The sequence below is a fragment of the Rhinolophus sinicus genome, chromosome 5, assembly GCF_057876585.1.
Source record: "Rhinolophus sinicus isolate RSI-liver-muscle chromosome 5, RSI-T2T, whole genome shotgun sequence".
Classification (NCBI taxonomy): Eukaryota; Metazoa; Chordata; class Mammalia; order Chiroptera; family Rhinolophidae; genus Rhinolophus; species Rhinolophus sinicus.
Window position 1 is genome coordinate 7,672,505 of NC_142505.1, and position 25,228 is coordinate 7,697,732.

Below are 25,228 nucleotides of genomic sequence, written 5' to 3' on the forward strand. Positions count from 1 at the left end.
AAAGAAGCTTCCTATTTCTCCTATGATTTCTTATGGTTCCAAGGCACAAGAATTAAGGTGTGCAACTCCGTGGCTTTTAGTTTTGACAGAACTGGAAGTGCCTCATGAGCAGGATTCTGTCATCTTTTCATTGATCCCCAACTGCCCAGTTCAGTGCCACATACTTTCTAGGTGGTGATGAGTGAAGATATTTGTTTATTTCAGAACAAGCTCATCCTAGTTTGTGCTAACAGAAGTCATACTGATAGAAAAAATTTTCAAATGATTGACAAACCCCACTGATCCATTCACCTGATAAATGTTTGAAGGCTGGCTCTGCTAGCTGCTATTTAGGTAAAACTGTATAAAAATTCATTTATTCAACATGCCTACCAAATGCCGTCACTATCTAGGTGCTGGCAATTGGCCTTAAGCTCAAGCAGCTTATGGTCTAGTTGGGGTGGGAGTGTTGGTGAGAAGGTTGTGGAGCAGGGAAAGTGTTTGGAGCAGGTGGTCTCGGAAGCCGAGGATGCCTAATGATGCCAAGGAAAGCCATCCCGGCAGAGGGAGCGTAGAAACAAAGGTATGAAGCCTGGACAGCTCGCATTAGGTCAAAGAACAATGGCGAGTGTATAGGGAGCCCTCTCTTAAGGATTATTTGACTGCAAAGGATGGAAACACACTCAGACAAACTTATATTTATAAAAAGTTGTTTATTGATAGGCTCTAGAAGAATCTGTGGGAATCCATTTGGAGCAGTGTACCAGGCAGCGTTCATTGTGTGGCGCTCTCGGAACCTCTGCACCCCCCTCCATATGAGCTCTGTTCTCTTCCCTCCTGGAGACTGTTTCTTCTCTGCCATCTCTTACTTTTTGCTTTCTTTGTGGCTCCGGTCTACATAGAACATTGGTTTGACATGGTTAGGGGCTCTCTGCCCCATTTTATGCTACCTTATGTCTCAGGGACCCAAGGTTGCTTGGCTGCAGTTTTTTTTCTTTTAGAGAAAGAGCGAGTAAATGTGTCTTATTGGGTCAGTTTGGTCCAGTCAGCTGTGTGCCAGGCTTCTTAACCAATCTTAGCCATGTAGACCTGCCCACTTCATGTGGAGACTCCTCTGGAGAAGGGGATGGGCTGAGCAGACATGCCAAAGCTACCTAGAATGTGGCGAGGAATAATGGGAGAAAAAATGCGCCCTGAGAAGTTTGAATATTACTCTTGTGTTTAGAACACTGTGGTGACTGCCTACGGCAATAAATAAAGTGGCCCAAAATCTGCTTTGGGGAGACTCACCTCTTCTCAGTAGATAACATGAACTGGAAGACAGAAGATTAAAGGTGAAAAATTCTGTTATGACCATTTGATTCAGGTAGTAGTCGCAGGTGAAATTCTGAGGACATGATAGTGGAAATACAACAGAGGTGAAATCAACTGGACTTGAAAACTGGATGAGGTATGAGGCGGGGAGAGGAGAGGAGGGAGGGGACAGAGAGGGAGAAAGAGGTGTTGAAGGTGATACTGTGATTTTGAGCCTGCGTTTCCCAGTTGGTGGTAGTTGTGCAGCAGTTAGTGAGTTCTGTTTTGAACATTTTTTTGTTTTTACAAAACTGTGAAGACATTTGGGTGGTCTCCAGCAATTGGCTGGGATATACCCCTGAGGCAAAGGCGGTGGGTTATGGCAAGAAGCACCGTCTGGGAGAGGGAGAGCATTTCTGCGTGTGCACAGGTCAGATGTTTTTCGCTGGGTACCATTCACTTGTATAGGTTGAGGTGTTGCCAGGGTATATGACAGGCAGTGAGACTTACAAAGCCTTCATGTTGTGTATGGAAAACCTTGTGCCTATTGAGAACTGCTCCTAGTGGTCCGGGGCCGGTATCAGCAAGTCACACATGTGGTAAGATATTCTTTCGGCGTGCTATAGAACAAAGGTGTTACCAACCTGGTGTTGTGGGTTTTTTGTTTGTTTGTTTTTTCCACATTTAAAAAACTAACGAAATTCAATTTTTGACTAAAAGTACATGTGGTTTCAAACATCAGAAAGTATAAAATTCTATACATCAGAAAGCTTCCTAGCAAGATGACATTGCTTCACTTTTTATTGCTAAGTAGAGCTAAATACTCTGAAATAATTCTACAGATTCCCTGAATGGAATCTGAAGGGTGGAAAGCAGAGGGCAGACTGAGTAGGGACCTCAGGACTGGAGGAAGAACAATGCAGTGAATTCCCTGGGTTGTTTTTCTTTTTAATTGTTCATATATCCTGGTCTGGGCACTGGAGAATGCCTCCAGTCTGGAGTCACCAGCAAGCATAGACAAAAGAAGAAAAGGAAAAAAAAAAGAGGAAAGCCTGCTCTTCTTTGCCAGAAGCCCAGGAAAGTAGAAGACCTATATGAGCCCTGTTTGCCTGCCCGTATCCAACAGCAGTGGTGGGCTGTGTCCTCCTGCAGGGACAGTGTCAGCAGAGCTCAGGAGGGCCTGCCTGTTGTTCTCGTCACTTCTGGCAGCAGCTGCAGCCCTGGTCCACTGGCAGCACTGCAGGATGATCCCCTCACATGAGCAGGGGGACCCATCCCCTATCCCTTAGCAGCTGACAGCACCAGTGGCGCCTACAGGCCTGGTGTCCTCCAGCCTTCTACCTACTAGCAGAAGGGGACCTAGCTATGTGTCCTCCCCGGCCTTTCCCTCCAGCAGCAGAAGGCAGCCTAGGTAGGTACTTCCTGCTCCCAGCAGCACCTGCTGGCCTGGTGGCTTCCAGCCCTCTACCCCAGGGCAAAAGGAGACCTAGAGAGGGTTCTTCCCGCACCCTTCCCTCCAGCAGCAGAAGGCCAGATCGTCGCTTTCCACTTCCAGAAGCACCAGCAGAGTTCTAACTAGGCAGCCAGAGAATAGACCAGGAAAAACTCTGCATTCCATGTTCTGGCGTCACTCAACCCCCTCGCCACCCAGGGCAGTAACTTCAGCCTTTGCAGGCAGTACCAGCGGGTGGAATAAGAGCTTCCCGGAGCTAGAAGAACACAGCAGGCCAGACTTGCACTGCATGGGCTCTGGAAACTAAACTGTTGTTGACGCTATAGCTAGAAACAAGTGATTACCTTCTAAAGTACAGAATGGATTTTAAAGCACCATCATAAAATTGCTTCTCCTTGAAATAAATGAAAAACTAGAAAACCTCAGCAAAGAAATAGATGTTATAAAAAAGTACCAAATGGAAATTATAGATAGAAAAAATGCAATAATCAAAAAAATGTGTCTGATGGACTAGATAGTGGACTCAAGATGTCAGGGAACAGAACCAGTGAACTTGAGGACAGATCAATAGAATCTATTCAGTCTGAACAGCAGAGAAAATAGACTGGAAAAAAAAGTACAGCTCTTCAGAGACCTTTGGGACAATAACAAAAGATCTAACATTTGTATCATCAGAATCCCAGGAAGTGAGAAGGAGTGTAAGGCTGAACAACTATTCAAAGGAATAATGACTGAAAACTTCCCAAATTTATCAAAAGGCATAAACCTATAGATTCAAGAGCGTGAACAAACTTCAAATGGAAAACCCAAAGAAGTCTGCACCAAGGCATATCAATAAACTTTGGTGAACTAAAAACAAAAAAATCTTTAAAACAACCACAGAGAAAATGATGTACAATCTATTGAGGAACAGCAGTTCAAATGATAGCGTGTGTCTTGTCAGAAACCATGGAGGGGCAGAGGAGGTAGCCCAACATTTTTCAAGTGCTAAAAGAAAAGAACAGCCAAGTGCAAATTCTATATCTGGTAAAACTATCCTTTGGAAATAAAGGGAAAATAAGGACATCATTCTTAGACAGAGGAAAACTAAGACAATTTGTTGCTAGTAGATATACCCTTAGAGAATGGCTAAAGGGAGCTCTCCAAAAAGATAAGATACGGTAACAGAAGGAGGCTTGGAACTTCAGAAATTAAAGAACAATGGAATGGGTGAAAATAGGTGTAAATGTAATAGAAAAGGAAATATTTAAGACATCCTATTTTTTAACTGGGGAGGGTAAAAGATGCTAAATGGAAGTATGTTTTTAGTAATTCACTTCAAAGTAGTAAAACGATACCAATAGGCTGTACATACACATATGTTGCAATAACTAAAGCAACCACTAAGAAAACTAGGCAAAACAATACACACAAAAACATAAGAACATCAAAATAGAATTCTAATAAATGTTCGAATAACCCAAAAGAAGGCGAGAGAAACAGAGGGAACAAATAAAAATAAAAAACAAAATGGCAGAGCTCTAACATATCAACAATAACTTTAAATGCAAGTAGTCTAAATATTACAATTAAATGATGGATTGTGAGAATAGATTTTTAAAAATATTATCCAAGTATGCTAGCTTCAACAAATGCATGTCAAACAAAAGGACCTAAGTACGTTAAAAGTAAAAAGATAAAATACATATATCATGTTAACATGACTTTTTTTTAAAAGTGGCTCCCTGTATTAATATTAGACAAAGTAGACTTCACAGCAAAGAATAAAGGATCAATCCACCAAGAAGATATAGCAATTCTAAAGGTATATGTGCCACAAAACAGTTTCAATATACACGAAATAAAAACTGATAGAGCTGTAAGGAGAATAGCCAAATCCACATTTATAGTTGGGGACTTAGTATATATCTCACTCTAAGCAATTGGTAGAACTACTGAATGGAATATTCATAGAGAGATATTTAACAATATCATCAAACAATAGGATCCAATTGACATTTACAGAAATTCCACCCAACAACAGGATATCCCTTCTTTTCAAGCACCCATAGATCACTTACCAAGATGGATCCTGGGTCATAAACTGAAAAACATTTAAAAGATTGAAATCATACCGAATATATTTTCTGACCATAATGGGATTGAATTAGAAACTAATAACAGAAAGACCACAGGAAAATCATCATACATGTGGAAATTAAACAGTACACTTCTAAATAATCCATGGATCAGGGAAGAAGTTTTCAAAAGAAATTTCATAAAAACAACTGAATGAAATTGAAAATGTAACACATCAAAATTTGTGGAATGTAGCGATAGCAGAGCTGAGAGGGGACTTTATGGCACTAAGTACTTACATTAGAAAAGAGGTCAATAACGTATAAATTGCTACATCAAGAAGCTAGAAAAAGTACAAAAATCCAAAGGAAGCAGAAATATAGTGAAATTGTAAACAAGAAGACAAAGGAAATCAAACCAAAAGTTGGTTCTTAAAAAAATGAATGCAGTTGATAACCTTTAACAAAACTGGCAAGGAAGAGAGAAGACAAAACACCAGTAACAGGAACAGGAGATGTCACTGTCGCATTAAAAAGATAATAAGGGAATACTAGGAGCACCTTTACACTCACAGATTCGACAACTTAGAAGAAAAGGACTAATTCCTTGAAAACCACAAATTGCCACAACTTAACCAAGGTGAAGTAGATAACCTGAATAACCATTAAAGATATTGAATTTTTAATTAAAAATCTTCTGATGTTTTCACGAAATAATTTTGCCATACATTTAAAGAATAACACTAATTTTACACATCAAAATATGAGGGAGTACTTGGTAACTCGTTTCATGTGGTCAGTATTATCCTGATACCCCAGACAGACAAATACAGTACAAAACAAACTACAGACCCATATCTCTTATGAACTTAAATGTAAAAATTCTTAACAAAATATTAACAAATCACATCAAGCAATGTACTATGAAAGTAATTGTACCCGACAGCTAAGTGGAATTTATTTCAGATACGCAAGGCTAGTTCAGCAATCAAAAACCAGTCAGTGTAATCCACCATACCAACAGTCCAAAGAAGAAAAATCATAGAGAAGAAAATACGTTCAACAGAATCCAACAGTCAGTCGTGATAAAACTCTGATCAAAAAATCGCGGGAGAACAGTTAATAATGGAACACGATGCTTCTACCCAAAGGTCGGGTGCGAGGCAAAGATGCTTGCTGTCACCACCCTTTACTCAAGATTGTACCGGAAGTTCTGGTTGGTGCAGTAAAGCAAAGGAAATAAAAGGCATATAGATTAGAAATAAGTCTGTCTCTATTTGCAGATGACATGATCCCATTGTCTGTGTAGAACATTCCAAGGAATCTACCCCAAATCTCCTACGACTAATAAGCAAGTTCAGCAAGGTCCCAGGATACACTGTCAACATGTAAGAGTCAACTGCATTTCCATACACTAACAAGGAGCCTGTTTTACTCAAAATCCTTTCCATGAATGTTCGTAGCAGCTTTGGTCATAACAGCCAACAACCGGAAACAACCAGAATGCCGTCCAGAAGGTGACTGGTTAAACTGTGGTGCAGCCAGACCGTAGAATACTCCTCAGCAGTAGGAAGGGACTTAATAATGCGTCTCCCAGCATTGTGCTCCATGAGAGAAGCCAGAAACAAAAGGTTGCATCTTGCACAATTCCATGTGGCTAATAGTTTTGCAATAATATAGAGATAGAGAACAGATTAGTAGTTGCCAGAAGTTTAGAGAATGGAAAGGGAGGGAAAAGGGTGAGATGGTTATAAAGGGAACATGAGGGAGCCCTGTGGTGTTGGAACAGTTATGTCTTGTTAGTAGTGGTTACGTAAAATTGATAAAATTGCACAGAACTGCAGCTATGTGCAGGCATGCGCGCACACATATGAGTCCATATAAAACAAAATATCTGAATAAGCTCTCTGGATTGTACCAATATCGGTTTCCTGGGTTTCATGGTGTACTGTAGTTACGCAGGATATCAACACTGGAGGGAGGCCAGGTGAAGGGTACGTGGGACCTCCCGGTACATTTACTTGCAAGTTCCTGTGAATATAATTATCTTAAAACAAAAGGTTTTAAAATAAAGTCTCCTCCCTCCCCAGTTTAGTGCGCCATCCCCCTTCAAATTTAAGTTACCGTTGGTTTTTGTTTTGTGATTCTTTTGAATGCATGTATTAAGTGTATTCGCAATAGAAATGTGTTTCCATCCCCCCATTCCTTTTCTAGACATATGGTTTCATGTTATACAGACTGTTCTGCACCTTGCTTTTTTTTTTTTTCCCACTTAGAGATTATTTCCTATCGGTCATAAAATAATTGTTTTGTGTTTTTATTTTTTCAGATTCAGAGATTACATTGATATTTCTGCCATAATGCTTTAAGCAGACTCCTATTAACAGACTTCCGGTTATTTCAGTCCTTTGCTTTCATAACAGTGCTCTGATGAAGGACCTTGCACTTGCTGTTTTGCAGGTGTATGAATGTATCTCTAATATAAATTGCTAGAAATGGGATTTCTGGATTAGAATTGATCTATACTTGTAATTTTCCGAGATACCGCCAGACTCTGCATATGAGTACATTTCACACTTGCCAGCAGTATATGTCCTCATATTTTCCCAACAGTTGCTTTCAAATTTTCGGGCTTTTGACAGTGTGCTAGGTTAAAAATGGCATCTCAGTGTAGTTTGAATTTTCATTTTTCATTAAAGACTGGACATCTTTTCTTATATTCAAAAGTGATTTGTATTTCTGTAAACTGTATGCATATTCTTTTGGCCATTTCTCTGGTGGGTTGTTGGCCTATATAGGCGTTACCGATTTGTAGGAGTAATTTATAATAAACTCTTTGTCTTTGATGTGAGGTTCAGATGTTTGTTTTCCTGTTTATCATTTGCTTTTTGATGTTCACGATTTTTTTTTGGCCATGTTGAAGGTTTTTCATTTTCTTTAGTCAAACTTACCTTTTGTGGCTTCAGGATTTTGCACGAATTCGAAAGGTTTTCCCTGTACCCAGGTTATAAATTTCATGCATTTAAGTACTTTCAGGTGTAGCCCTATATGTGAAGTAACCTCCTCATAGTGGGGCTGCTGGGTATGGCCTTAGGCAGTAGACTTTATTTCTGCGCTGGGTCTGATTTCATGGGTCTTCTCTGCCTTGTTGGAAATGTGGGTCACTGCTAGAATTAGATCGAGTTAATCTCACATCCTCCATAGAGTGGTGCTTTACAGGGAGAGGAAGTAAGAGGAGGACATTGGATGATCTTCTGGCTCTTATCCCATCTCTTTGCAACCTTTATTCCAAGAGATAAACTCTAGTAGAAGAGGTTTTTGTCCCCTGTGTGCTCCGGGAGTTAGTGGTTGGGTGACAGAAGCCCTTTGCCCGTCTCCAGGGAAGGGAAACCAAACTTGAAGGGCCATTTCCTTCCATTGATCATTTGTGCAAATCCCACTTAGGTTGCTTCTCCTCAGGGACAGGCTGCCTGAATCTCTGGAATCTAAAACTGTCCTCCGTCACAATGAGGGGAGCTTAGGAGTCTTGTCCACATTTCAGCAACACAGCCCTGTGGACTGTTTCAGAATGAAGTGCTAGTTAGTTGTCTGTCTCTGCTAAGGCTTGCAGTTTTGAACTGAGTGTGAAAAACATTTGCTTAGCTTAACTTTCCTCCACTTAGGAATAGCCAAGCCAGAAGAAGGACGGCCTCCTGTGAGCGTGACCGGAAATGACATCACCACCCCTCCAAACAAGGAGCTCCCACCAAGCCCAGAGAAGAAAACGAAGGTAGTTGCCAGAATGGTGGGTTATCTTTTACCGCTGTGGTTGCTTTTAAACAGTATCTTCAGCTATTATTGCTTGAATCGTGAATGAAATTTCTTTTTTCTGAGCTGTTATTAGTCCTTTCTCAAGTTCTGACATACTTAAAAAATATTTTCTATTCCCATTTTACCCTAGTGGACTAACTCAAACCTTAATTGTCTGCCGTTGACCCTGTTATGTTGACTATCTGTAGAAACATTCTGTAGTGCTTCATTCCTGCTTCCCTTCACAGCAGCAAAAGTATTGACAGAACTGTTCTGAAATCGATTCTGAAAATCGGCATTCATGAAAAGGAAACACAGACACTTATTGGTACTTATTGCAAAGTTCAAATGCCACACTTGAGTGTGAGCTTAAAACAGGACGCGATGTTGCCTCCTGGAGGTGCAGGTACCGAGTCGCCTGCTGATGACTTTCTGGGTGCGATTATTCAGCCACCACAGGTTAGGTCATTGTTTAAGGCTGTTACTGAGTTTCAATCTTCAGGTGTCAAACGGCTGGAATTTGTGACACTGTCACCAAGGAACAATTCCTAATTTTCTTTTTCTCCATCCTGGTGTCTTTCTACTGTTTGCTCAGAAAAAAGGAATGCTAATTTTCAGTTGCAGCTCTCCTCATTGCTTATAATTTATTTTGAATTGTGCAATTTATACTTTTTTTTTAATTTGTTTTTATTTTTGTCTGTGTGTTTGATGTTGGCCTTTAAAAAAAACAAAAAAACAACAAATCAACTTAAAGCCTTTGGCCACAACTCAGCCTGCAAAGACTTCAACATCGAAAGCCAAAACACAGCCCACTTCTCTCCCTAAGCAGCCATCTCCCACCACTTTTGGTGGGTCGACTAAAAAACCCATGAGCCTTGCTTCAGGCTCGGTACCAGCTGCCCTGCCCAAACGCCCTGCTGCTGCCACTGCCAGGCCCTCCATCTCACCTTCAAAAGATGTGAAGTCCAAGGTAAGTAGTCACCTAAGCACTGTGCAGGGAAAGGTTTCCCTCTTGGAGTGTCAGGTAGACAGCTGTGGAATCAGGCTGGTGGCGCTGGGGAAAGGCCAGGGAAAGAGGGAGGGTGACATGCCACTCAGATTGGGGGCCCTTGATGCAGTGGCACCATTTGAAGGCCTTTGATACCTTTCGCTGTCCTGGCTGAAGGCAGTTTTACAGCTACCCTGGTTCCTCTTTCTCCCACCTTCCCTTACTCTTCACCTATTTATGTAGTTGCTAACCAGTTTCTCCTTCTCCACATACTAATCAGATATTCATTTTGGGTATAATTCCCACATCAAATTCCCAAACTCTTTTTTTGTCCTTCTCTCTAATCATCCTGCAGAAGTGAATTTGACCCATTACTTTTATGATAAGGTCATCCAGTTTAGCTCAGCGGGTTCCAGCATCGTGTGATAACTTACTTGGCTTTTGGTATCAGGCCACCTCTGCCTGGGCTGCTTCTGAAATTTTCCCGTTTTTGAGGTCACCCACACATTATTACCTAGAAACTGGTCACTTTGGAACAGTGTTTGATCGTTCTTGTGAGGAGAGGGCGGGTGGAGTTAGTCGCTGCTCTAACGTCTTGTTTTATTTGAGAAGGGCCTTTAAGTCCACCTGAGTTATTTTTTAAGTTCATGTTGGGAAGTAGTTTCCCACGTTAAAATGTCAGTGTTTTAATCTAATCTTGTAAAGAAAACTGGTGGAACCTAGGAATTTTATGTAGCCTAGGTTGAAATTCTGGCCAAGAAACAGAAATCCTGTCATAGACAAAGAATGATAAAATCTCACAAAGCTTTCTGATCCTCATTTACTCAGTTGACTGCTTTTCTGGATTTCTTTAAAGAAAACAGTATGTTTGAATAGGAGGGCAGAGGGAAGGTGACAGCACCTCTCTAATACTCAGCAGTGAACCCTAAGGGAGACAGAGGAGGCTGTGGGGGGAGGGAGGTGTCTAGTGAAATGGCCCTCGATGATGATGATGATGTATGCAGTACTGGTTCCTTTATATACATTAACGCCTTTAATTCTCTCTCAACAACCCAGGATATAGATATTAGTGCCCTCATTTTAGAACTCAGTTAAACAACCTCCCAAGTCTAGTGCTAGTATGTGGCAGAGGCAGAATTTGAACTTGGGTCTAACGCCAATCTTGATGCTTGCGGCCTCTGTCAATATGTTCTTTCCTGGCTGTTGCTGTGCAGCTTTTAGATAGCAGTCTAGTTACAGCTGACCTGAAGGGTGATCTGTGTGACTGTGAGTACTGTTCTCTGTCTTTTAGATAAGAAACATGGAAACTTTTTGAGAGCTGGAGAAAAACCAAAGTCTAATGAAATTTATTTTTATCTTTTTACCCTTATTTTGATAGAAAGATTTACAGATGCAAAGGGAAAAAAACATATTAAAAAATATGTAGATCTGTGGTTCTGGCAGAAGAGAAAATATAAATTGAGCAACAGCAGAGTGTCTCCAGTTTAGAAAGCAGGCTGGGTCTGCAGCTTGCCAAGCTAATATGTAAAGAATATCTCATCCTTTAGAGATTTCTATCCCAAGTGCCTTTTTTCTAACTTCTTATATCATTATTATTCTTGCTAGCAATATATTGAGACCCCACTAGATTATTCTGAACCATAGTCATAGTATTGAAAATTTGAAGGAGCCCTCAGGAATCATCTGGTTTAGTCCCCAAATTCTAGAACAAACTGAGGGCGGTCCCTCTGCACAAACTTCTGTGACATCTTCCGGACAGAGCTGGTAGCAGAACCTAAGGGTTCTTTGTGCTTATTGGGGACTTTATTTGTGGAAAGGGACATGACCCTGCATTTGCTGGGTTAGATTTTATTTAATCGGACACCAGCCCTGAATTTCTGAGCATATTTTTAGCTGATTTTCCATTTAAGCAATATTCTGTTTGTCTCTGCCAACATACCTTTGTGTGGCCATTTCTCTTGGTAAAGAGATGGATCCATGGTGTCTGTCTGATGTGGCTTACTCTCGAGTAATGTGCTCTGTTTGCTTATCACAATAGTATGTTCATCCCCTATTCCTGAGCAACCAGGCTAAATTGATTCCTTCACTTCCTTGCTGGTGACAGCACGCCCAGGATCCATGGAAGAGGAACTAGAAGGTGTCTACACTTGAGACTTTCCCCTTTGCTTGCAGTCATAGCTGTGACAGCTGTGCTCTCATTCCCTCTGTTGGTCAGGCCTGCACCCTGCGCCTGCCCCCTGCCGTCCTCTGTGCTCTCAGACTTCTCATCCTTGAGTCCCTAATATCACGTTATCACAGCTGGTCCTTAGAGCTCCTCTGTTCTAGCGTCTTTTATCAGACGACGAACGGACGCCCAGAAAGGCTCAGTGATTTGCCGAAGAACACAGTGTGAGTGGGGGCCAGACTGGGGCTGGAGCCCAGGCACTGACTTGACCGATTTGGCCAGTGTTCTCCCCGTCTGCAGCTCCAGCCTGGTCACCCACAGGGTGCATCTAAGCCAGATGAATAGCTAGGTTTGGCTGGTCATCATTTTTAATGTCTGTTTTGTGTATATTGATTAATCTTTGACCAAGTATTTAGTACACAGCATACATCAGTATTCAGTGCAGTAGAGCCTGAGGAAAACATGGTTTGTGGTGTGGTGCCCTCGCAGGGCCGTCATCCTCATTAGTGCAGGTTGGCTTGAGGTCATTTGGCTCCCTGTTTCCTGACCCCAGATCACACAGGACCCTACAGGGCCAATTTCTCACATTGTCTGGAGGACTCGACTCTTAGGGTCATATATATATTTTCCTGTCAATAGCTGCCAGACCCACACTACCCTGTTTTCTTGGTGAATGTGTCTATGGAACCATCCTTTGGCAGGACTCTCTGGGGCTATTGCTGACCTGCAGCTCTTCTTCCCACTTTCCTGTTACCAGCCTATTGCAGAGGCAAAGATTCCTGAGAAGAAGACCACGCCCTCCAAGCCGGCCACGCCCTCCAAGCTGTCGGCCTCTGCCCCGGCCTTCAGGCCTGGCTCCAAGAGCACCCAGACTGTTCCAAAAGCCACAAAAGCCACACCAGCTGCCTCTCTTGCCTCAGCTGGACCAAGCAGTAGGAGCAGCTCCCTGGCTCTGCCCAAGAAGCCCGCAGGTCAGTGTTGTCACCCTTCCCTCCTGTGGGAACCCGCAGGGAGGAGTGGGGCTGTGTCCCAGCTGTGGCTCCAGCCAGCCTCACGTAGAGCTGTCAGAGCTGCTTGTGCATCTGTCCTCCACGGGGTACGCTGGAATGGGGAGCCTTGATCTCCATGCAAGGTTGGCAGATAGGCGTATTCAGAAAAATTTTGAGTGAAGGGGACTCTTAGGAATTCTCAGGTCGAATTTACTTCTTAGTGTCACCACTGCACCCAGCACATCATGGTCATGGACCTACGTGATAAGATATAGGCCACTCAGTTCCATAGGTGTGTGTTGATATCCCCTTCTATTCCACATGGAAGGTATTAGCAAGACTGCAAAAGAAGATGCATGCCTGGCCTTAGACCCTGCAGCGGGCCCAGTCCGTCTGCATAGCCATCTAATGTGCTGCTCTATGCCCAGAGGCCAGCACAGCCCTGGCTCAGAGGGGACATTCAGCAATTGTTGAATGAATAAATGAATCTCAGTATTGGATGAGCCGTTCACTAGGTCCTCTTGTTAAACGTTGTGTCAAAAAGTGTATGTTTGTGGTGCAGGGATCAAGACTGAGGCAAAACCTACAGACATCAAGAAGACAGTCACAAAGTCTGCATCAGGTAATACCCTCCCCCACTTCGTGGAACCCTAACCTAAACCCCCACTCTTCCGTGCCTTGCAGGCTCCTTTCTGCTCGCCCCCTGAACGCTTGTTGTCTCTCATTCCCTACCTTTGCAGCTGACTTGAGTCGCTCAAAGAGCACCTCCAGCAATGCCATGAAGAAAAACGCCCCTGTCCCTGGGGCAGCCCCCCCAGCAGGCACGGTGCCCAGTCGAGTGAAGCCCACACCCACGTCTCCCCGGCCCTCCGGGACTTCTGCCATGGACAAGAAGCCCACGTCAGCCAGGCCCACGTCCTCTGCCCCCAGGCTGAGCCGCCCACCTACCAGCACTTCTGCCCCTGATCTGAAGAACGTTCGCGCCAAGGTTGGCTCCACGGAAAACATCAAGCATCAGCCTGGAGGAGGCCGGGTGCGTCCAGGGAGCTTGGGGTCCTTGGCATGCTGGCCCCTGCTTCTTTCCCTGCCTCATCTCACTTCTGTTCCCCAGGCTTGTCTTCAGCTCACCTCCAGGAGCGCAGCAGAGCGCGGCAGGCAGGACGTGGCCTCAGTGTCAGGGAGTTTGAGCCTGGGCTCCGTGCCCTGGCAGCTGGGAAGGGGTGGCCGAGCGCTGGGCTTTCTCTTCCCATCCGAGTCAGAGGACTCCTGTTTGTATGTTGGGGTTTAGGCTTATATTTTTGTTTCGAGACAAAAGGGTTCTTCTACTTTACAAAACAAACAGAGGAGGCCTCTGAGACTGAAGGAGAGACACTGGCCATGAACCCGGTGTGTCATGGTTCTCACCCCTGCACTTGGGCGACAGGAGAGGCAGCTGGGTGGAGAGTCTGAGAGAGGCGAGGGTGTCCTCTGGTGGCCAGGATGACTTGCTGCTGTGACTCCCGTCTGTCCTAAACCAAAGGACTGCTCTAGAGTGTTGTGATGGAGAAAGGCCCGGCAGGCCTTTGTGGTTGCATCCATCCCGGAATTGTTTAACTGTTAGCAACCATGGGGACTTGCTGTGTGGAAAAGGTGGTGGCAAAAGTCTGAGTTCCAGTCCCCGAGCAATGCCCTTCGTGTCTCCTATGTTATCTTGAGCACTTAAACCACTACTCCCCACTCAGGGCCGGCACTTCAGTTGCTTCAGTCCAGAGCTGTTAAAAGATTGAAGAGGGCCCGAAATGAAGCAGGATACTCGTACTGTTGGAAGACACTGATGGCAAACTGGGATTAGCCTGAGTGAGGGCCTGAGACTGGCCGCGGTGCCCCCAGGCAGGCCTTGGGCACTGCAGGGCGGCCGGCCCACCTCCCCGTCTGCTTTCCTCTTAGGTTTCATGGTGCCAAAGTCGCAGGAGGTCTTGGTGGGGAGTTGATTAACTTGGTCTGGTGATCAGATGATTTTCTGTTCTCAAATACCTGAAGGGTGTGACACTTCTGTCTTCAGTGGTGGCTCCCTGTGACCATGGCAGTTTGCTTGGGGGCAGATGGAACATTTGAATGGGAGGGCGTTGTGGCTGCTAAATGTAACTGCAACCCACCCTCAGGAGAATCGCTAGTCCAGCCCTCCTTCCTGCCTTTGCTTCGTGAATGGTGTCCTGATCTCTTCCCCACATCCCAAGACTTTGGTCTGCAGCTCCTCCCTCTGGCCTGGTCTGCCCTGGGAAATGGGTGTGATTTTCCCTAGGAGCACGGGAGGCCTGCTTCTGCCTGGTGGCCTGGCCTGGATTTGAGTTCCCAGCTTTTATTCCTATTTGGCATTTGGGCTCTTATCCTCTTGGTTTGAAATTTGCCCTCCCTTTATCTTCATCTAGGCCAAAGTAGAGGAAAAAACAGAGGCAGCTGCTGCAGCTCGAAAGCCTGAACCCAGTGCAGTCACTAAAACACCTGGCCCAGGTGCGAATGTGCAGAAACCGCCTGCGGGGAAAGTGAGTTTCACTTAGACTTTTACCTCTTGAAGGTAAAAGATGGTCAACTGTCCTTCTAGCCTGAGTCACTTTCCCTTCTAATCGCACTTTTTTTTCCTGTACTTGAACTGGTTTCTCCTCTCTCCTGTGTTCCCTCCTCTGTGTTCGATGACTCAGCCATCAGAAAAAGTTTTGTAGTAACCCTGAAAGTTAACAGTTTGGAGCCCATTAGCCCTTTGGGGAATATTTATTCAGCTGGATGAAATGGATCCAAAACTTTTAGCCACTTCCTTCACACTGACCTTGATCTGAAACCCACCCGTCATGCGCGCGCGTGTACACACACACACACACACACACACACACACACACCACACACACACGCTGCACCCAGTTTCCTCCTCAGTAAGACATGGCACGGGTACCCTTCCAGCACCTGGCACCCCGGAGCTCCTGTGCTTTCAGCTGAGGGCCCCTTTTGTAACACTGCTCGGTACAGGGATGACTTCATTTGTCCTGGTTCCCCAAGTCACCTCTTAGGGTTAGGGTGCTCATTGTAACAGAATCCACCAGCAGAGGGGGTGCAGCATCAGCTGGAGGGCAGAGGTAAGCTAAACCTCTAGGTTCTTTCCATTGCCTCCACCCTGAACCAGGCCCTCCTGTTTGCTGCGGGAACCTTCTTCCCTTAGCTGTGCCAGGAAGGGGCTGCCAGAGAGGCCTGAGCTCCAGCCCTTAGGAACCAGGATGGATCTCAGCCCAAGGGATTGGTACAGTCAGCGAGGTGAGGAAGGCTGCGCCATGGCTCCGGGCTGACTCTGGGAGCTCCTGCAGGTCTTTGGCTCAGACCATGGTTCAGTAGAGAGTGTTTTTCTAACCAGCCATTCACCAGTGATGGTGTAAAGAAGGCAAGAAACGGTGAGGTATTTGGGTCTGAGTTTCTCAGGGTGGATTTCTCTGTTGTGCGGAGAACTCTTCAGTTTGGGAGCTGCGTCATTTGCAGAGGGCTCTGAAGGAAAGGAAGGAAGGACGGACGGAAGGAAGGAAGGAAGCTGGCAACTGTTCCTTCTGGAGAAGGCTCCAGAGGAATTCTTTGTTCCAGCCCTTAGAGCCTGAGCCTTGTGTGGCTCCACTCCAGGGGAGCCCTTTGCGTGCTGCGCCCTTGTGCATTGTTGTAGCCCTGCCTGTCTCTGCACACCAAACTCACAAGGCACAGGGTGGCATCTGGAGTGTTGAGTCAAAACAAAGTCTCCACCTGAACCCCAGTTGTGCTGTGCTCTCTGGAGCTGGGAGGACGTGGCTGCGCCTGCCCCCGCCTGGTGCCCAGGATTGTGTTCACAGCCGAGCGTTGTCCCTTCTTGCCGTTAGCGTTAGTCCTGGGCCCTGTGAGCCAGCTGCCCAGGCCTTTTCCCAGCAGCCTTTGCCTCCCCGAGGGGGGAGCAGCCGTTCAGGCCCTAGATTTCAGGGAAGTGCATCCTTGGGTGAGGACTGGTCCGGATGAGCAGGACCCTTGCAGAGAGGAGCCATGGGACACTGTGTGGCCCCAGCTCTGGGGAGGAGAGCAGGCAGGGGGCAGCGGGGCCAGCTGCTGTCACGTCAGCCTTGTGAACCCCAAGGAGCAGTGATGAGAACCCTGTTGTACTTACAACATCTGCTTCTGTCTTTGTGTTGTTTGTTCATGTTTTCACTCCTTTTCCTGCTCCTTCACATTCCTTCCTCTGCTTTCCACAGCTGTTCTGCTGAAGGTGGGGGCGGAGTTGTGACAACACTCTTTGTTGGTCACCATGAGCACATGCGGACTCACTGCCTGCCCTGTGTCCGTTCTAACCAGCCCTCTCCCTTTGTGTTGTTTTTTCTGTTCTCTAACACTCCAGGTCCAGATAGTCTCCAAAAAACTGAACTACAGCCATATTCAGTCCAAGTGTGGTTCCAAGGACAATATTAAGCATGTCCCTGGAGGTGGTAATGTAAGTATCAGCTCTGGATACCTGGCGTCTGAGACATAGTCCCCTGTGGGGCACACGGGGGAGAGGGCCCCCTGCCCGAGCTGGCAGGACCTGGCCCAGGGCTTTCCTCAGGAAGCAGACCCATGAGTGAGGGGAGACCTGGCTGCTCCCAGAGGCTGGTGAGCCTCCCCACAACACCCCGCCGGCACCCACTCGGCGTCTCCTCAGGCCTGTGGGTGGGAGGCCCTGGCCCTGGATTTCCCCCAGCTGCGTCACACCTGGTCTGAGGGTGGCGGTCAGCCGTGAGCCTGTCGCCTGTCCTGAGTCTGCTCCTGTGGTGCACACCTCTGTCTGTGCCCCCCCGAGCATGGCGGGGTCCACATTTCTCCAAAGCCCAGACTGGAATCCTCGTTAGTGTAGAACCAGGGTGTTAAACGTCTCCTCCTCCCCCCACCCGCTTTTCTCTCCTTTGTTACTCTCCTGCTCTTTCCCTCTTCTACTGCTCCCTCTCCTCTGCCGAGCTTCACGTCCCTCTTTCCTGTCTACTCTGTTTCTGCCGTTTTTTTCCTTTTCTGGTCCCTCCTTTATTTCTTTTTCCCTCCTTTTCTTTTTGTCCCCTTCCGTCTTGCATCTAGACATCCTTTCTATCCTGCCTCTCCAGTGCTCGCCCTAAGATCTGTGCTGGGGACACAGGGAGGTCCTGGTCGAGGGAGAGATGGGGCCAAGTGTCATTGTCAGTGTGTAAGGAGCACCCTGTTTTCTATGTGTCCCTGGGACAGTGTGCAGGTGAGCGGGGCTCTGCAGCGTGCACGGGCGTGTTGGGAGCCGTCATATGCAACCTCTGCCCTTTGCTGCTTCCCCACCTGCTTCTCCCCCCGCCCCAGAGTGAGAGAGCTGTTCTGTCTCCAACTCTGGGTTCATCCGGCTCTTCCTCCCTACTGTCCTGAACTGGACTAAGTCCTGCTCTGCCCACCCTTCTGGTTGTGGGGCTGTGTCGCCTGCCCCTGTGGTGGTCCTGCCATCCTGCCCATGGCCTACAAGCCCCCCCAACCCCGCAGTTCTCTTGTGAGGAATGGAGCCATAGCATACCCCTTTCTTGCACACTCAGCTCCCCCTTACCGGACCTCCTTCCTCGTCGTCTCCCCACCAGTGTGGCTCCTCCTGATGTGGGCAGAAACGGTGTCCTTTGCACGCAGGTGCGCATGTTTGGCCAGCTTAGTGGTTGGTCAGACATAAGCCAGCCTTGTGCGGGATCAGCTGAAGTCAGTGGAACTTTTAAAGGCAGAGTCTGGTTAAGGTGACAAAGGTCCAGCCTGTGGGCGCCCAGGTAGGCAGTGACTCTAGCTTTTTGTCGTAGGCTTTTGTCCTAGATGAAGATAGAAGGTGATCAGGGACTCTGAGGGAATTGGGTCATGTGTGCGTGCGTACGTGAGTGTCACACAGAAATGCATTTATATACGTTGTGTGGTGTATATATAAGAGCTCTGAAAATAATCTTTATCTGTCACCTGCTATGGTCTTCACGCTACATACACGTGGCATCAATAAGAGAATTCGTGGAGGAGTGTATAGTTTTTACAGCATTTCCAGTTTTGGAGGCTTCTGCAAACAGCAGAGCTTTCAGATTCCGCCTGTGAGTAGTGTTTCCCGGTGGGATGAGGAGGATAAAGAGCCCGGGTGTGGTAAAGCCACGTGAATACACGCGCCGTGGAGGGCGAGTGTGCCTGCTCTGTGGGCCGTGCAGCACCGAGCGAGCAGCGCAGCCCCATCCCCGCCACAGCCCCTGCTGTGCAGAGATGCTGGAGTTACTGCCGGGTGAGAGGCTTGCAGCAGAGTCCTGGTTAGTGCGCCATACACCCACACACACGCAGGCACGGCCCTTCTCGAGAGCCAGAGGGACAGCAGGAGGGAAGAGAGCGGCTCCTCCCGGGGCTGCCCGATTTTAAATTTTGCAGCAGTTTTAATTCCATTTCACCTTGGGGAGGGGGGACATGTGTGTGTAATAGGTTCCTAGACCTGTTGGCAGTGTCAGGTCAGTAGCTGATTTCTGCAGTGGGCCCGTGGGTGTCACAGACCAGTGGTGACGGAACACAGCTGCGCCAGGCACAGTGGGTACAGGCTTGGTCGTTTACCAAGTAGCTTCTGTTGGCTGGGGACATGGGGGCCAGCTCTGGAAACACATGTCCTAAGCCAGAGAGGCAGCACAGGACTCCCTAAAAGCTGGAGCGTCGAGGGGCAGCGAGTAGCCAGGGGACGAAGCGGGGCCTCTTGGAAGCCGATGGTGGGTCCTCCACGTCCCGGCCTGAGGAGGCAAAGTGCATCTCGGAGAGTGTCAGCCTTGGAGTGGGACGCAGTAAAGTTTTTAAAACTTTCATTATAGGAATTTTCAAACATGCAAAAGCAGAAAACAGTAGTGAAATGGACCGGATGGACCTCTTACCCAGCTTCATTTATTATCTTTGTGGCCAGTCATCTCCGTGTGCCCACGCTAATGATTTTGAAGCCAGTCCTAGATATATCATTCATCTGCACAGATCCAGTATATAACTTTAAAAGGGAACTCTTTAATATACATGTGTGTATATACATTTAAAAAAACCCACCAACATGTGAAACAGGTTTGCTTCTTTGAGTCAGGGTCCAGTAGGGTCCAGAAATCGATTGATGAGTCTCTTGTCTCTTATAATCGGAGCTGTCATGTACTCTACAAGTTACCTGTCTGGTTTTTTTCCCACAGTCATGTTTTTCATAAGTAAACTAAATGGTTTGTGCTAGACTCTGGGTTCTGTTGATTATCTCCCTATGGTTCCATTTCACATATTCCTATATCCCTCAATTTTCTTTACATTGATTTAGGTTTGATTCCCCCCCTACATTTTTAGAAGACTTTCATAGGGATTGATAATGTTTCTGCCAAGAGCCCATCATGTGTCACTCTTCTGGTCGTTTCTGTCTTTGTGATGCTGTCAGCTCTTGGTGCCCAGACCCACGGGTTCAGGCAGGTGGTTTTCTTCTGCATTTATTGGCTGGAATACACCTATAAAGTGAAACTTCCCCTTATCAACTATTCTTTAATTGAGGACTAGGCACGAGGGCAAGAAGTGGAGGCTTCAAGGCCACACACACCCCTGTCAAGGAATGTGTGGGCTCCGTACCTTGGTGAGGGCCCGGCCTTGGCGACAGACCTGTGTTGAGCGCAGCTCCTCACAAGTGGTCTCTGGGGCAGTGTGAGGTGAGCTTGCCACGATTGCTGCAGGGAACATTCGTTTAAGCAGCCGCCACATGTTTGGCCGGGAAAAGTACGCTTCCCTGTGGCCCTGTGTAGGGTTAGTCTCGTCAGCACGATGAGACAAAGTGCAGGCTGTTGTTTTGATGGTCATAGGTGCTCTGTGAATAATTATTGAATCCGTAAGGCAACTGGTATCTGGTCGTTGCTGCTGTCCATTCAGGAGATGAGGTGAAGGCGAGATGGGGTGAGACTACAGCCAGGGAGGGCGTTGGGGAGGGCAGCCTGCGAGCTGGGCCTTGAAGGGTGGGAGGAGGATGGCTCCTGACGGTCAGCCTCCCATTAAGGTGGCCGAGGCGAGGGTCCTTTGATACTTCGCAGTTCATTTTTGCACACACAGAAAAAGTCACTATACAATCAGGCTGAATGAATGGAAAGAAAAGCATTAGAGACTGTCTCAGAACTTAAAAAGGCCTTTCCCCTAAGCTAAACTGAAACTATGTAAAAGAATTTACCAAAAAAAAATAATAAGTGAGGATGGCTCAGGCAAGCTGATGGTTATGGGAGCTTAGTCTGCCATTTGCTGGGCTGTGGGGAGGAATACAGAAAGAGGACACCACATCTGTCCTCTTGGAACACAGTGGACACTGTATTTCCTGACACTGGAGAAGGGAAGACAAGGTCCTACAAGGTCACTGCTTAATCACATTGTGACGAAGCCCACCAGAAGGTGTGACACCTGCTGGCAATTCTCTGTGGGCCACTGCATGAAGGAGTCGATGGAGGTGGAAAGCCAGGCTCTTCCACGCTTGCGTGCCACTGGGTCACTCTCAGGGGCCCTGGAGTCCCCGTCCAGGGACCCAGCAGGAACTCCTGTCTGTAGATGTCATTTCCGGATTGAAAGACATCCCATCATGCCTGGCACTGAGATGGTTTTCTGTGGCTCCTGCAGGGCAGACATTGATGAGGGTCTCTTGGCTGGTTTTACATATGTAAGTTTATCTATTGATAGGTAGATACGTGCTGTCAGCCATGAGGGGAAAAGAAATGGAAGGAAATAGTCCAGTTAATCACTGGGCCAAGGAGTTGATGGGTAAGATTCGAGGTGGCACAGAATGGACATTTCAGGAGATTTGCATCCAGAAACCTGGGAGAGTTGCTGTCTGGCCGACACACGGATTGGGTCTGGAAGGGAAGGCCTGCGAGTGTGTGGAAACGTTGGGGGTGGGGTCAGAGCTACAAGCAGGGTCAGGATGGATCAAAGGGTCTTTTAAGCACTTGGGAGGTGACCGTGACCTTGAGTGGACTGAGATAGGAGCTTACAAAGGGAGAGAAACAGCTTGAACGTGGAGATTATAAATGGAACGTGGGTTTGGCTCTGACAACATCCCCTCTCTCTGAGACAATAAGATTTTTGTGCTTTCTTCTCAGGTTCAGATTCAGAACAAGAAAGTGGACATCTCGAAGGTCTCTGCCAAGTGTGGGTCTAAGGCTAACATCAAGCACAAGCCTGGTGAGTGGTGTCTCCCCTGCCCCAGGACACCTGCCCGTGGCCCTGCCATGGGCTGGCAGGGTCTCACCCCTTACGCCCATGTCATTCCATAAAGATCCCTGGAGCCACCCCTCACAGGACACAGCGGTGGAACAGTGTTGTCCTCAGCCCGTTAGGGAGGGGGAATGGGGGCGCTGACCTCTTAGTGGGAGGGGGAAGTGGGAAAGGCTGCCATTTGCATATGCATCGTCTTGACCTGCTGTACAAGGCGCTGCCGACCAGCCCTAGGGGAGAGGTGCACTGCAGGCTGAGGACACACTCCAGGAGCTGATACCGAAGGTCCAGAGAGTGGGTGGTCTCACCTGTCAGACTCTGGAGCCAGAGGTGTTCCCACAGTGCAGTGTCTGCCACCAGCTCTGGCAGGATGGAGCCGCTCAGTGAGGCTGCCGGCCGAGGGCATGGATTTTACAGCCGCAGTGTGCGGTTTCCTTCCAGCCTCGCAGGCTCTGGCCATCTGGGCTCTTGTCTGAGCAGAGCCTGGGCTCTGGCCTCGGCTGTCACCCTGACAGCCTCGTGTGCCCTGGTTCGCGGATCCACAGCAGATTTGGGGCGGGAGGTACCGTCGCGGCCTCAGCCTCAGGCCCTGGCTGGTAGGTGTGGCGTCTCAGAGGTCAGTCACCAGGGGCTGGTTAGGGGAAGGCCAAGAAAACTCCATTCCCTCTTAGCAAACCTGGCATCTGTTTTACAACGTGTTCTGTTTAAAAGGATGGAAACAATTCAGCCCTTAACTAACCTTCCTTTTCCCCCCTTTTATCTGGATCTCTCCATCCTTAGTGACACTGAGTGACCTGAGGTCATTTTTGGTGGGGGGCTAGGACTCCAGTGTGCAGGACACCTGGAGATTGGGCAAGAAGCCTGCTGTTGATGGGAGCTGAAAGGAGATGGTTGCGTGAGAGACCGTCTCAGAGGGAGCCGACGGGCTGGTCGGCGGTGACGCTGGCCCTGAGCCCACGGCCACACTGGCCTGTGATCCCTAAGTACAGGCTGCTCCCCGCACACCTCCGCCCAGGGGCGCTGGGTCCTGGGGCTGGCCTGGCCCTTTCACAACTCGGGCCCCACGCCCTTTGCGTTCCCTTCTCTCACTACAGTGTGATTCTGTTTAATGGTTCAGACAGCCCGCATTTCCATCCTGTCTCTGTCAGCCACTAGCTTGGCAGTGACTTTGGGGAAGTCACTTCTCCTTTCCAGCATCAGTGCTAGCAGCTGTAAAACAAAGGTCCTGACCTTGACGGACAGGACGTTCATGGGGCTGGAAGGAGGCTGGTCAGTTAGAGCGACTTGTTACACTGCCCGAGAACCAGAAGCAGACGTGCACTTGGCACTTTTAGAGGCTCGCGCTGCACTCCACGCCCACCCAGCCTGGTCAGCAGCTGCACGGGCTGCGGCTGCAGTGGTGAGAGGGTGACTGCTGTTCTGTGGAGCTGTTCCCTCTGGCTGGATGGAGAGATGGTCTCAGCCTGTCTTTGAGAAGAGCAGCCCCGTTTTGACAAGTGTGTTCCTTGTGCCTCATCTGTCCTCAGAGCCACAGGGAGCAGGTCACATTTTCCTGGTTTCTGTGTTGGGCACTTAGCCCTGTGTTGGCGCCTGGCTCTGCCTGCAGAGGTGTTGCTCTGCGACCCTTAGGGACCAATGCCCTTGTGGTTGCAGGTGGAGGAGATGTCAAGATTGAAAGTCAGAAGTTGAACTTCAAGGAGAAGGCCCAGGCGAAGGTCGGGTCCCTGGATAACGTGGGCCACCTGCCTGCGGGAGGCGCCGTGAAGGTAGTGAGTGGGCATGACAGGGACGCAGCAGGGGGGGTGGGGGGTGGAGTTGGGGTCCCAGCAGGTGGGTGCTGTCACCGCCCCTCGGTCTCCTCAGGAGTCATGTTTCCTCCTCACCGTGGCTGTTTTCTCATCGTCTGTCATTAGTCGTGGGCGAGGCAGGAGAGGCGGAGACCCTGGCTGGAGACAGCCTTCTCCTGAGACCATGGCCTGCCTTACGTTTTGAGCTTATCTCAGCCGTTTGCAGAGGGACTGTGGGCTGGGGCGCAGGTCACCACAGGGTGGGTGGTCTGCACGGTACAGCTGCCCCCACCCATCCACTCCCTGAAAGAGGGGAGTGTGGGTGCATGCCTCATGTCCGTTGCAGGCCTGGGAGCAGGAGAGCACATTTTCAGCTGCCTGTGGCCTGTCCCAGAGGCTTGTTCGAGTGTCAGGGTCCACCCTTGGGACTGGCTAGGCCTCTCCTCCCTGCCCCCTCTCTCCTCCCTCCCTCCTTCCACGCTCCTGCGAGACCCTTTGTGTGCTAAGATGCTGTCTATCCTTTGTTCCATGTTGTCGGTGGGTTTGAGGCCGCGGGGCAGCCTCTGGCAGGCTTCCGTGCTGAGCGAGGAGAGGGGACAGGAGCGCCCCACGCTGGGCCACCCCAGCCTCCCTCAGTGCTGATTCAAGCCCTCAGTAGCCTCCTTGAACACTTGGGGTCCTGACTTCACAGGCTCTTGGTTCACATCCCCACCCTTCTCTAGTCTGTCTCTGAGGGGTGCGGGCTCAGGGGTAGTCACTTGTCCAAGGCCACACTGCAAGTGTGTGCACACGAGGGTTTACACCTGGCCTTTCGGACCCCAAGTCTTGTGTTCTTTTCTTTATTCACTTTATCTCCCTTTCTTTATTGTTTCTGGAATCATCTTTCTCATACTGCCTGGCCTGCGGCATCGCTGAGATGGTTCCTCAGCCTGTTGCTAACCATCTGCTATCTCAATTTTAGTGGGTGTCAGCCTGGTTGAGAAGCCTGGCACCTCACCTCGGAGGCTCCCAGAAGCCTCGCACTTCACAGACGAAGCTCCCAGTGTTACTAGCCAGGCTGTGCTCTTCCTGCCAGGAGTGATTCTCATGGGTGGGGGGTGGGGGGGTGCACCTGTCCAGAGTTTCCAGGTGACTGCCCCTTAACCAAGGGGGCGGGGGCTGCGTGTAAGACCCACCACCATCACCCCATCCCATTCCCTCTTGGACTGACCCTACACTGTCTCCCCCACTGTTTCATTGTAGACCGAGGGCGGTGGCAGTGAAGTCCCTGCGTGTCCGGGCCCCCCTGCTGGGGAGGAGCCGGCCATCCCTGAGGCAGCGCCTGAAGCTGGCGCCTCCACTTCAGCCAGTGGCCTCAGTGGCCACACCACCCTGGCAGGGGGTGGTGACCAAAGGGAGGCCCAGACCTTGGACTGCCAGATCCAGGAGACAAGTAAGTGGCTGGGCTTGGCCTGAGGGCCAGCCAGGGGCCCTGCCACTGGCTGCAAATTGAAACTCCTTTGTTTTTTGACTA

At 48.4% G+C, this 25,228-nt stretch overlaps 1 protein-coding gene across 50 annotated transcripts in view; it reads left to right on the top strand.

Annotated features, from left to right (window-relative positions):
* MAP4 (microtubule associated protein 4) overlaps positions 1-25,228 on the top strand; it is a 151,340-nt gene that overhangs the window by 123,824 nt on the left and 2,288 nt on the right. For 7 of the 50 annotated variants that reach the window (XM_074312421.2, XM_074312423.2, XM_088798177.1 and 4 more), the window contains 10 exons: positions 8,445-8,566; positions 9,326-9,541; positions 12,481-12,694; positions 13,275-13,334; positions 13,453-13,745; positions 15,121-15,234; positions 17,085-17,177; positions 21,814-21,895; positions 23,582-23,694; positions 24,958-25,147. In XM_074312421.2, the coding sequence (XP_074168522.2) occupies positions 8,445-8,566; positions 9,326-9,541; positions 12,481-12,694; positions 13,275-13,334; positions 13,453-13,745; positions 15,121-15,234; positions 17,085-17,177; positions 21,814-21,895; positions 23,582-23,694; positions 24,958-25,147 (1,497 nt within the window). Of the gene's footprint in view, positions 1-8,444; positions 8,567-9,325; positions 9,542-12,480; positions 12,695-13,274; positions 13,335-13,452; positions 13,746-15,120; positions 15,235-17,084; positions 17,178-21,813; positions 21,896-23,581; positions 23,695-24,957; positions 25,186-25,228 lie in introns of those variants that run through there. The other 43 variants (XM_088798176.1, XM_088798174.1, XM_088798172.1 and 40 more) reach the window with 17 other exon arrangements.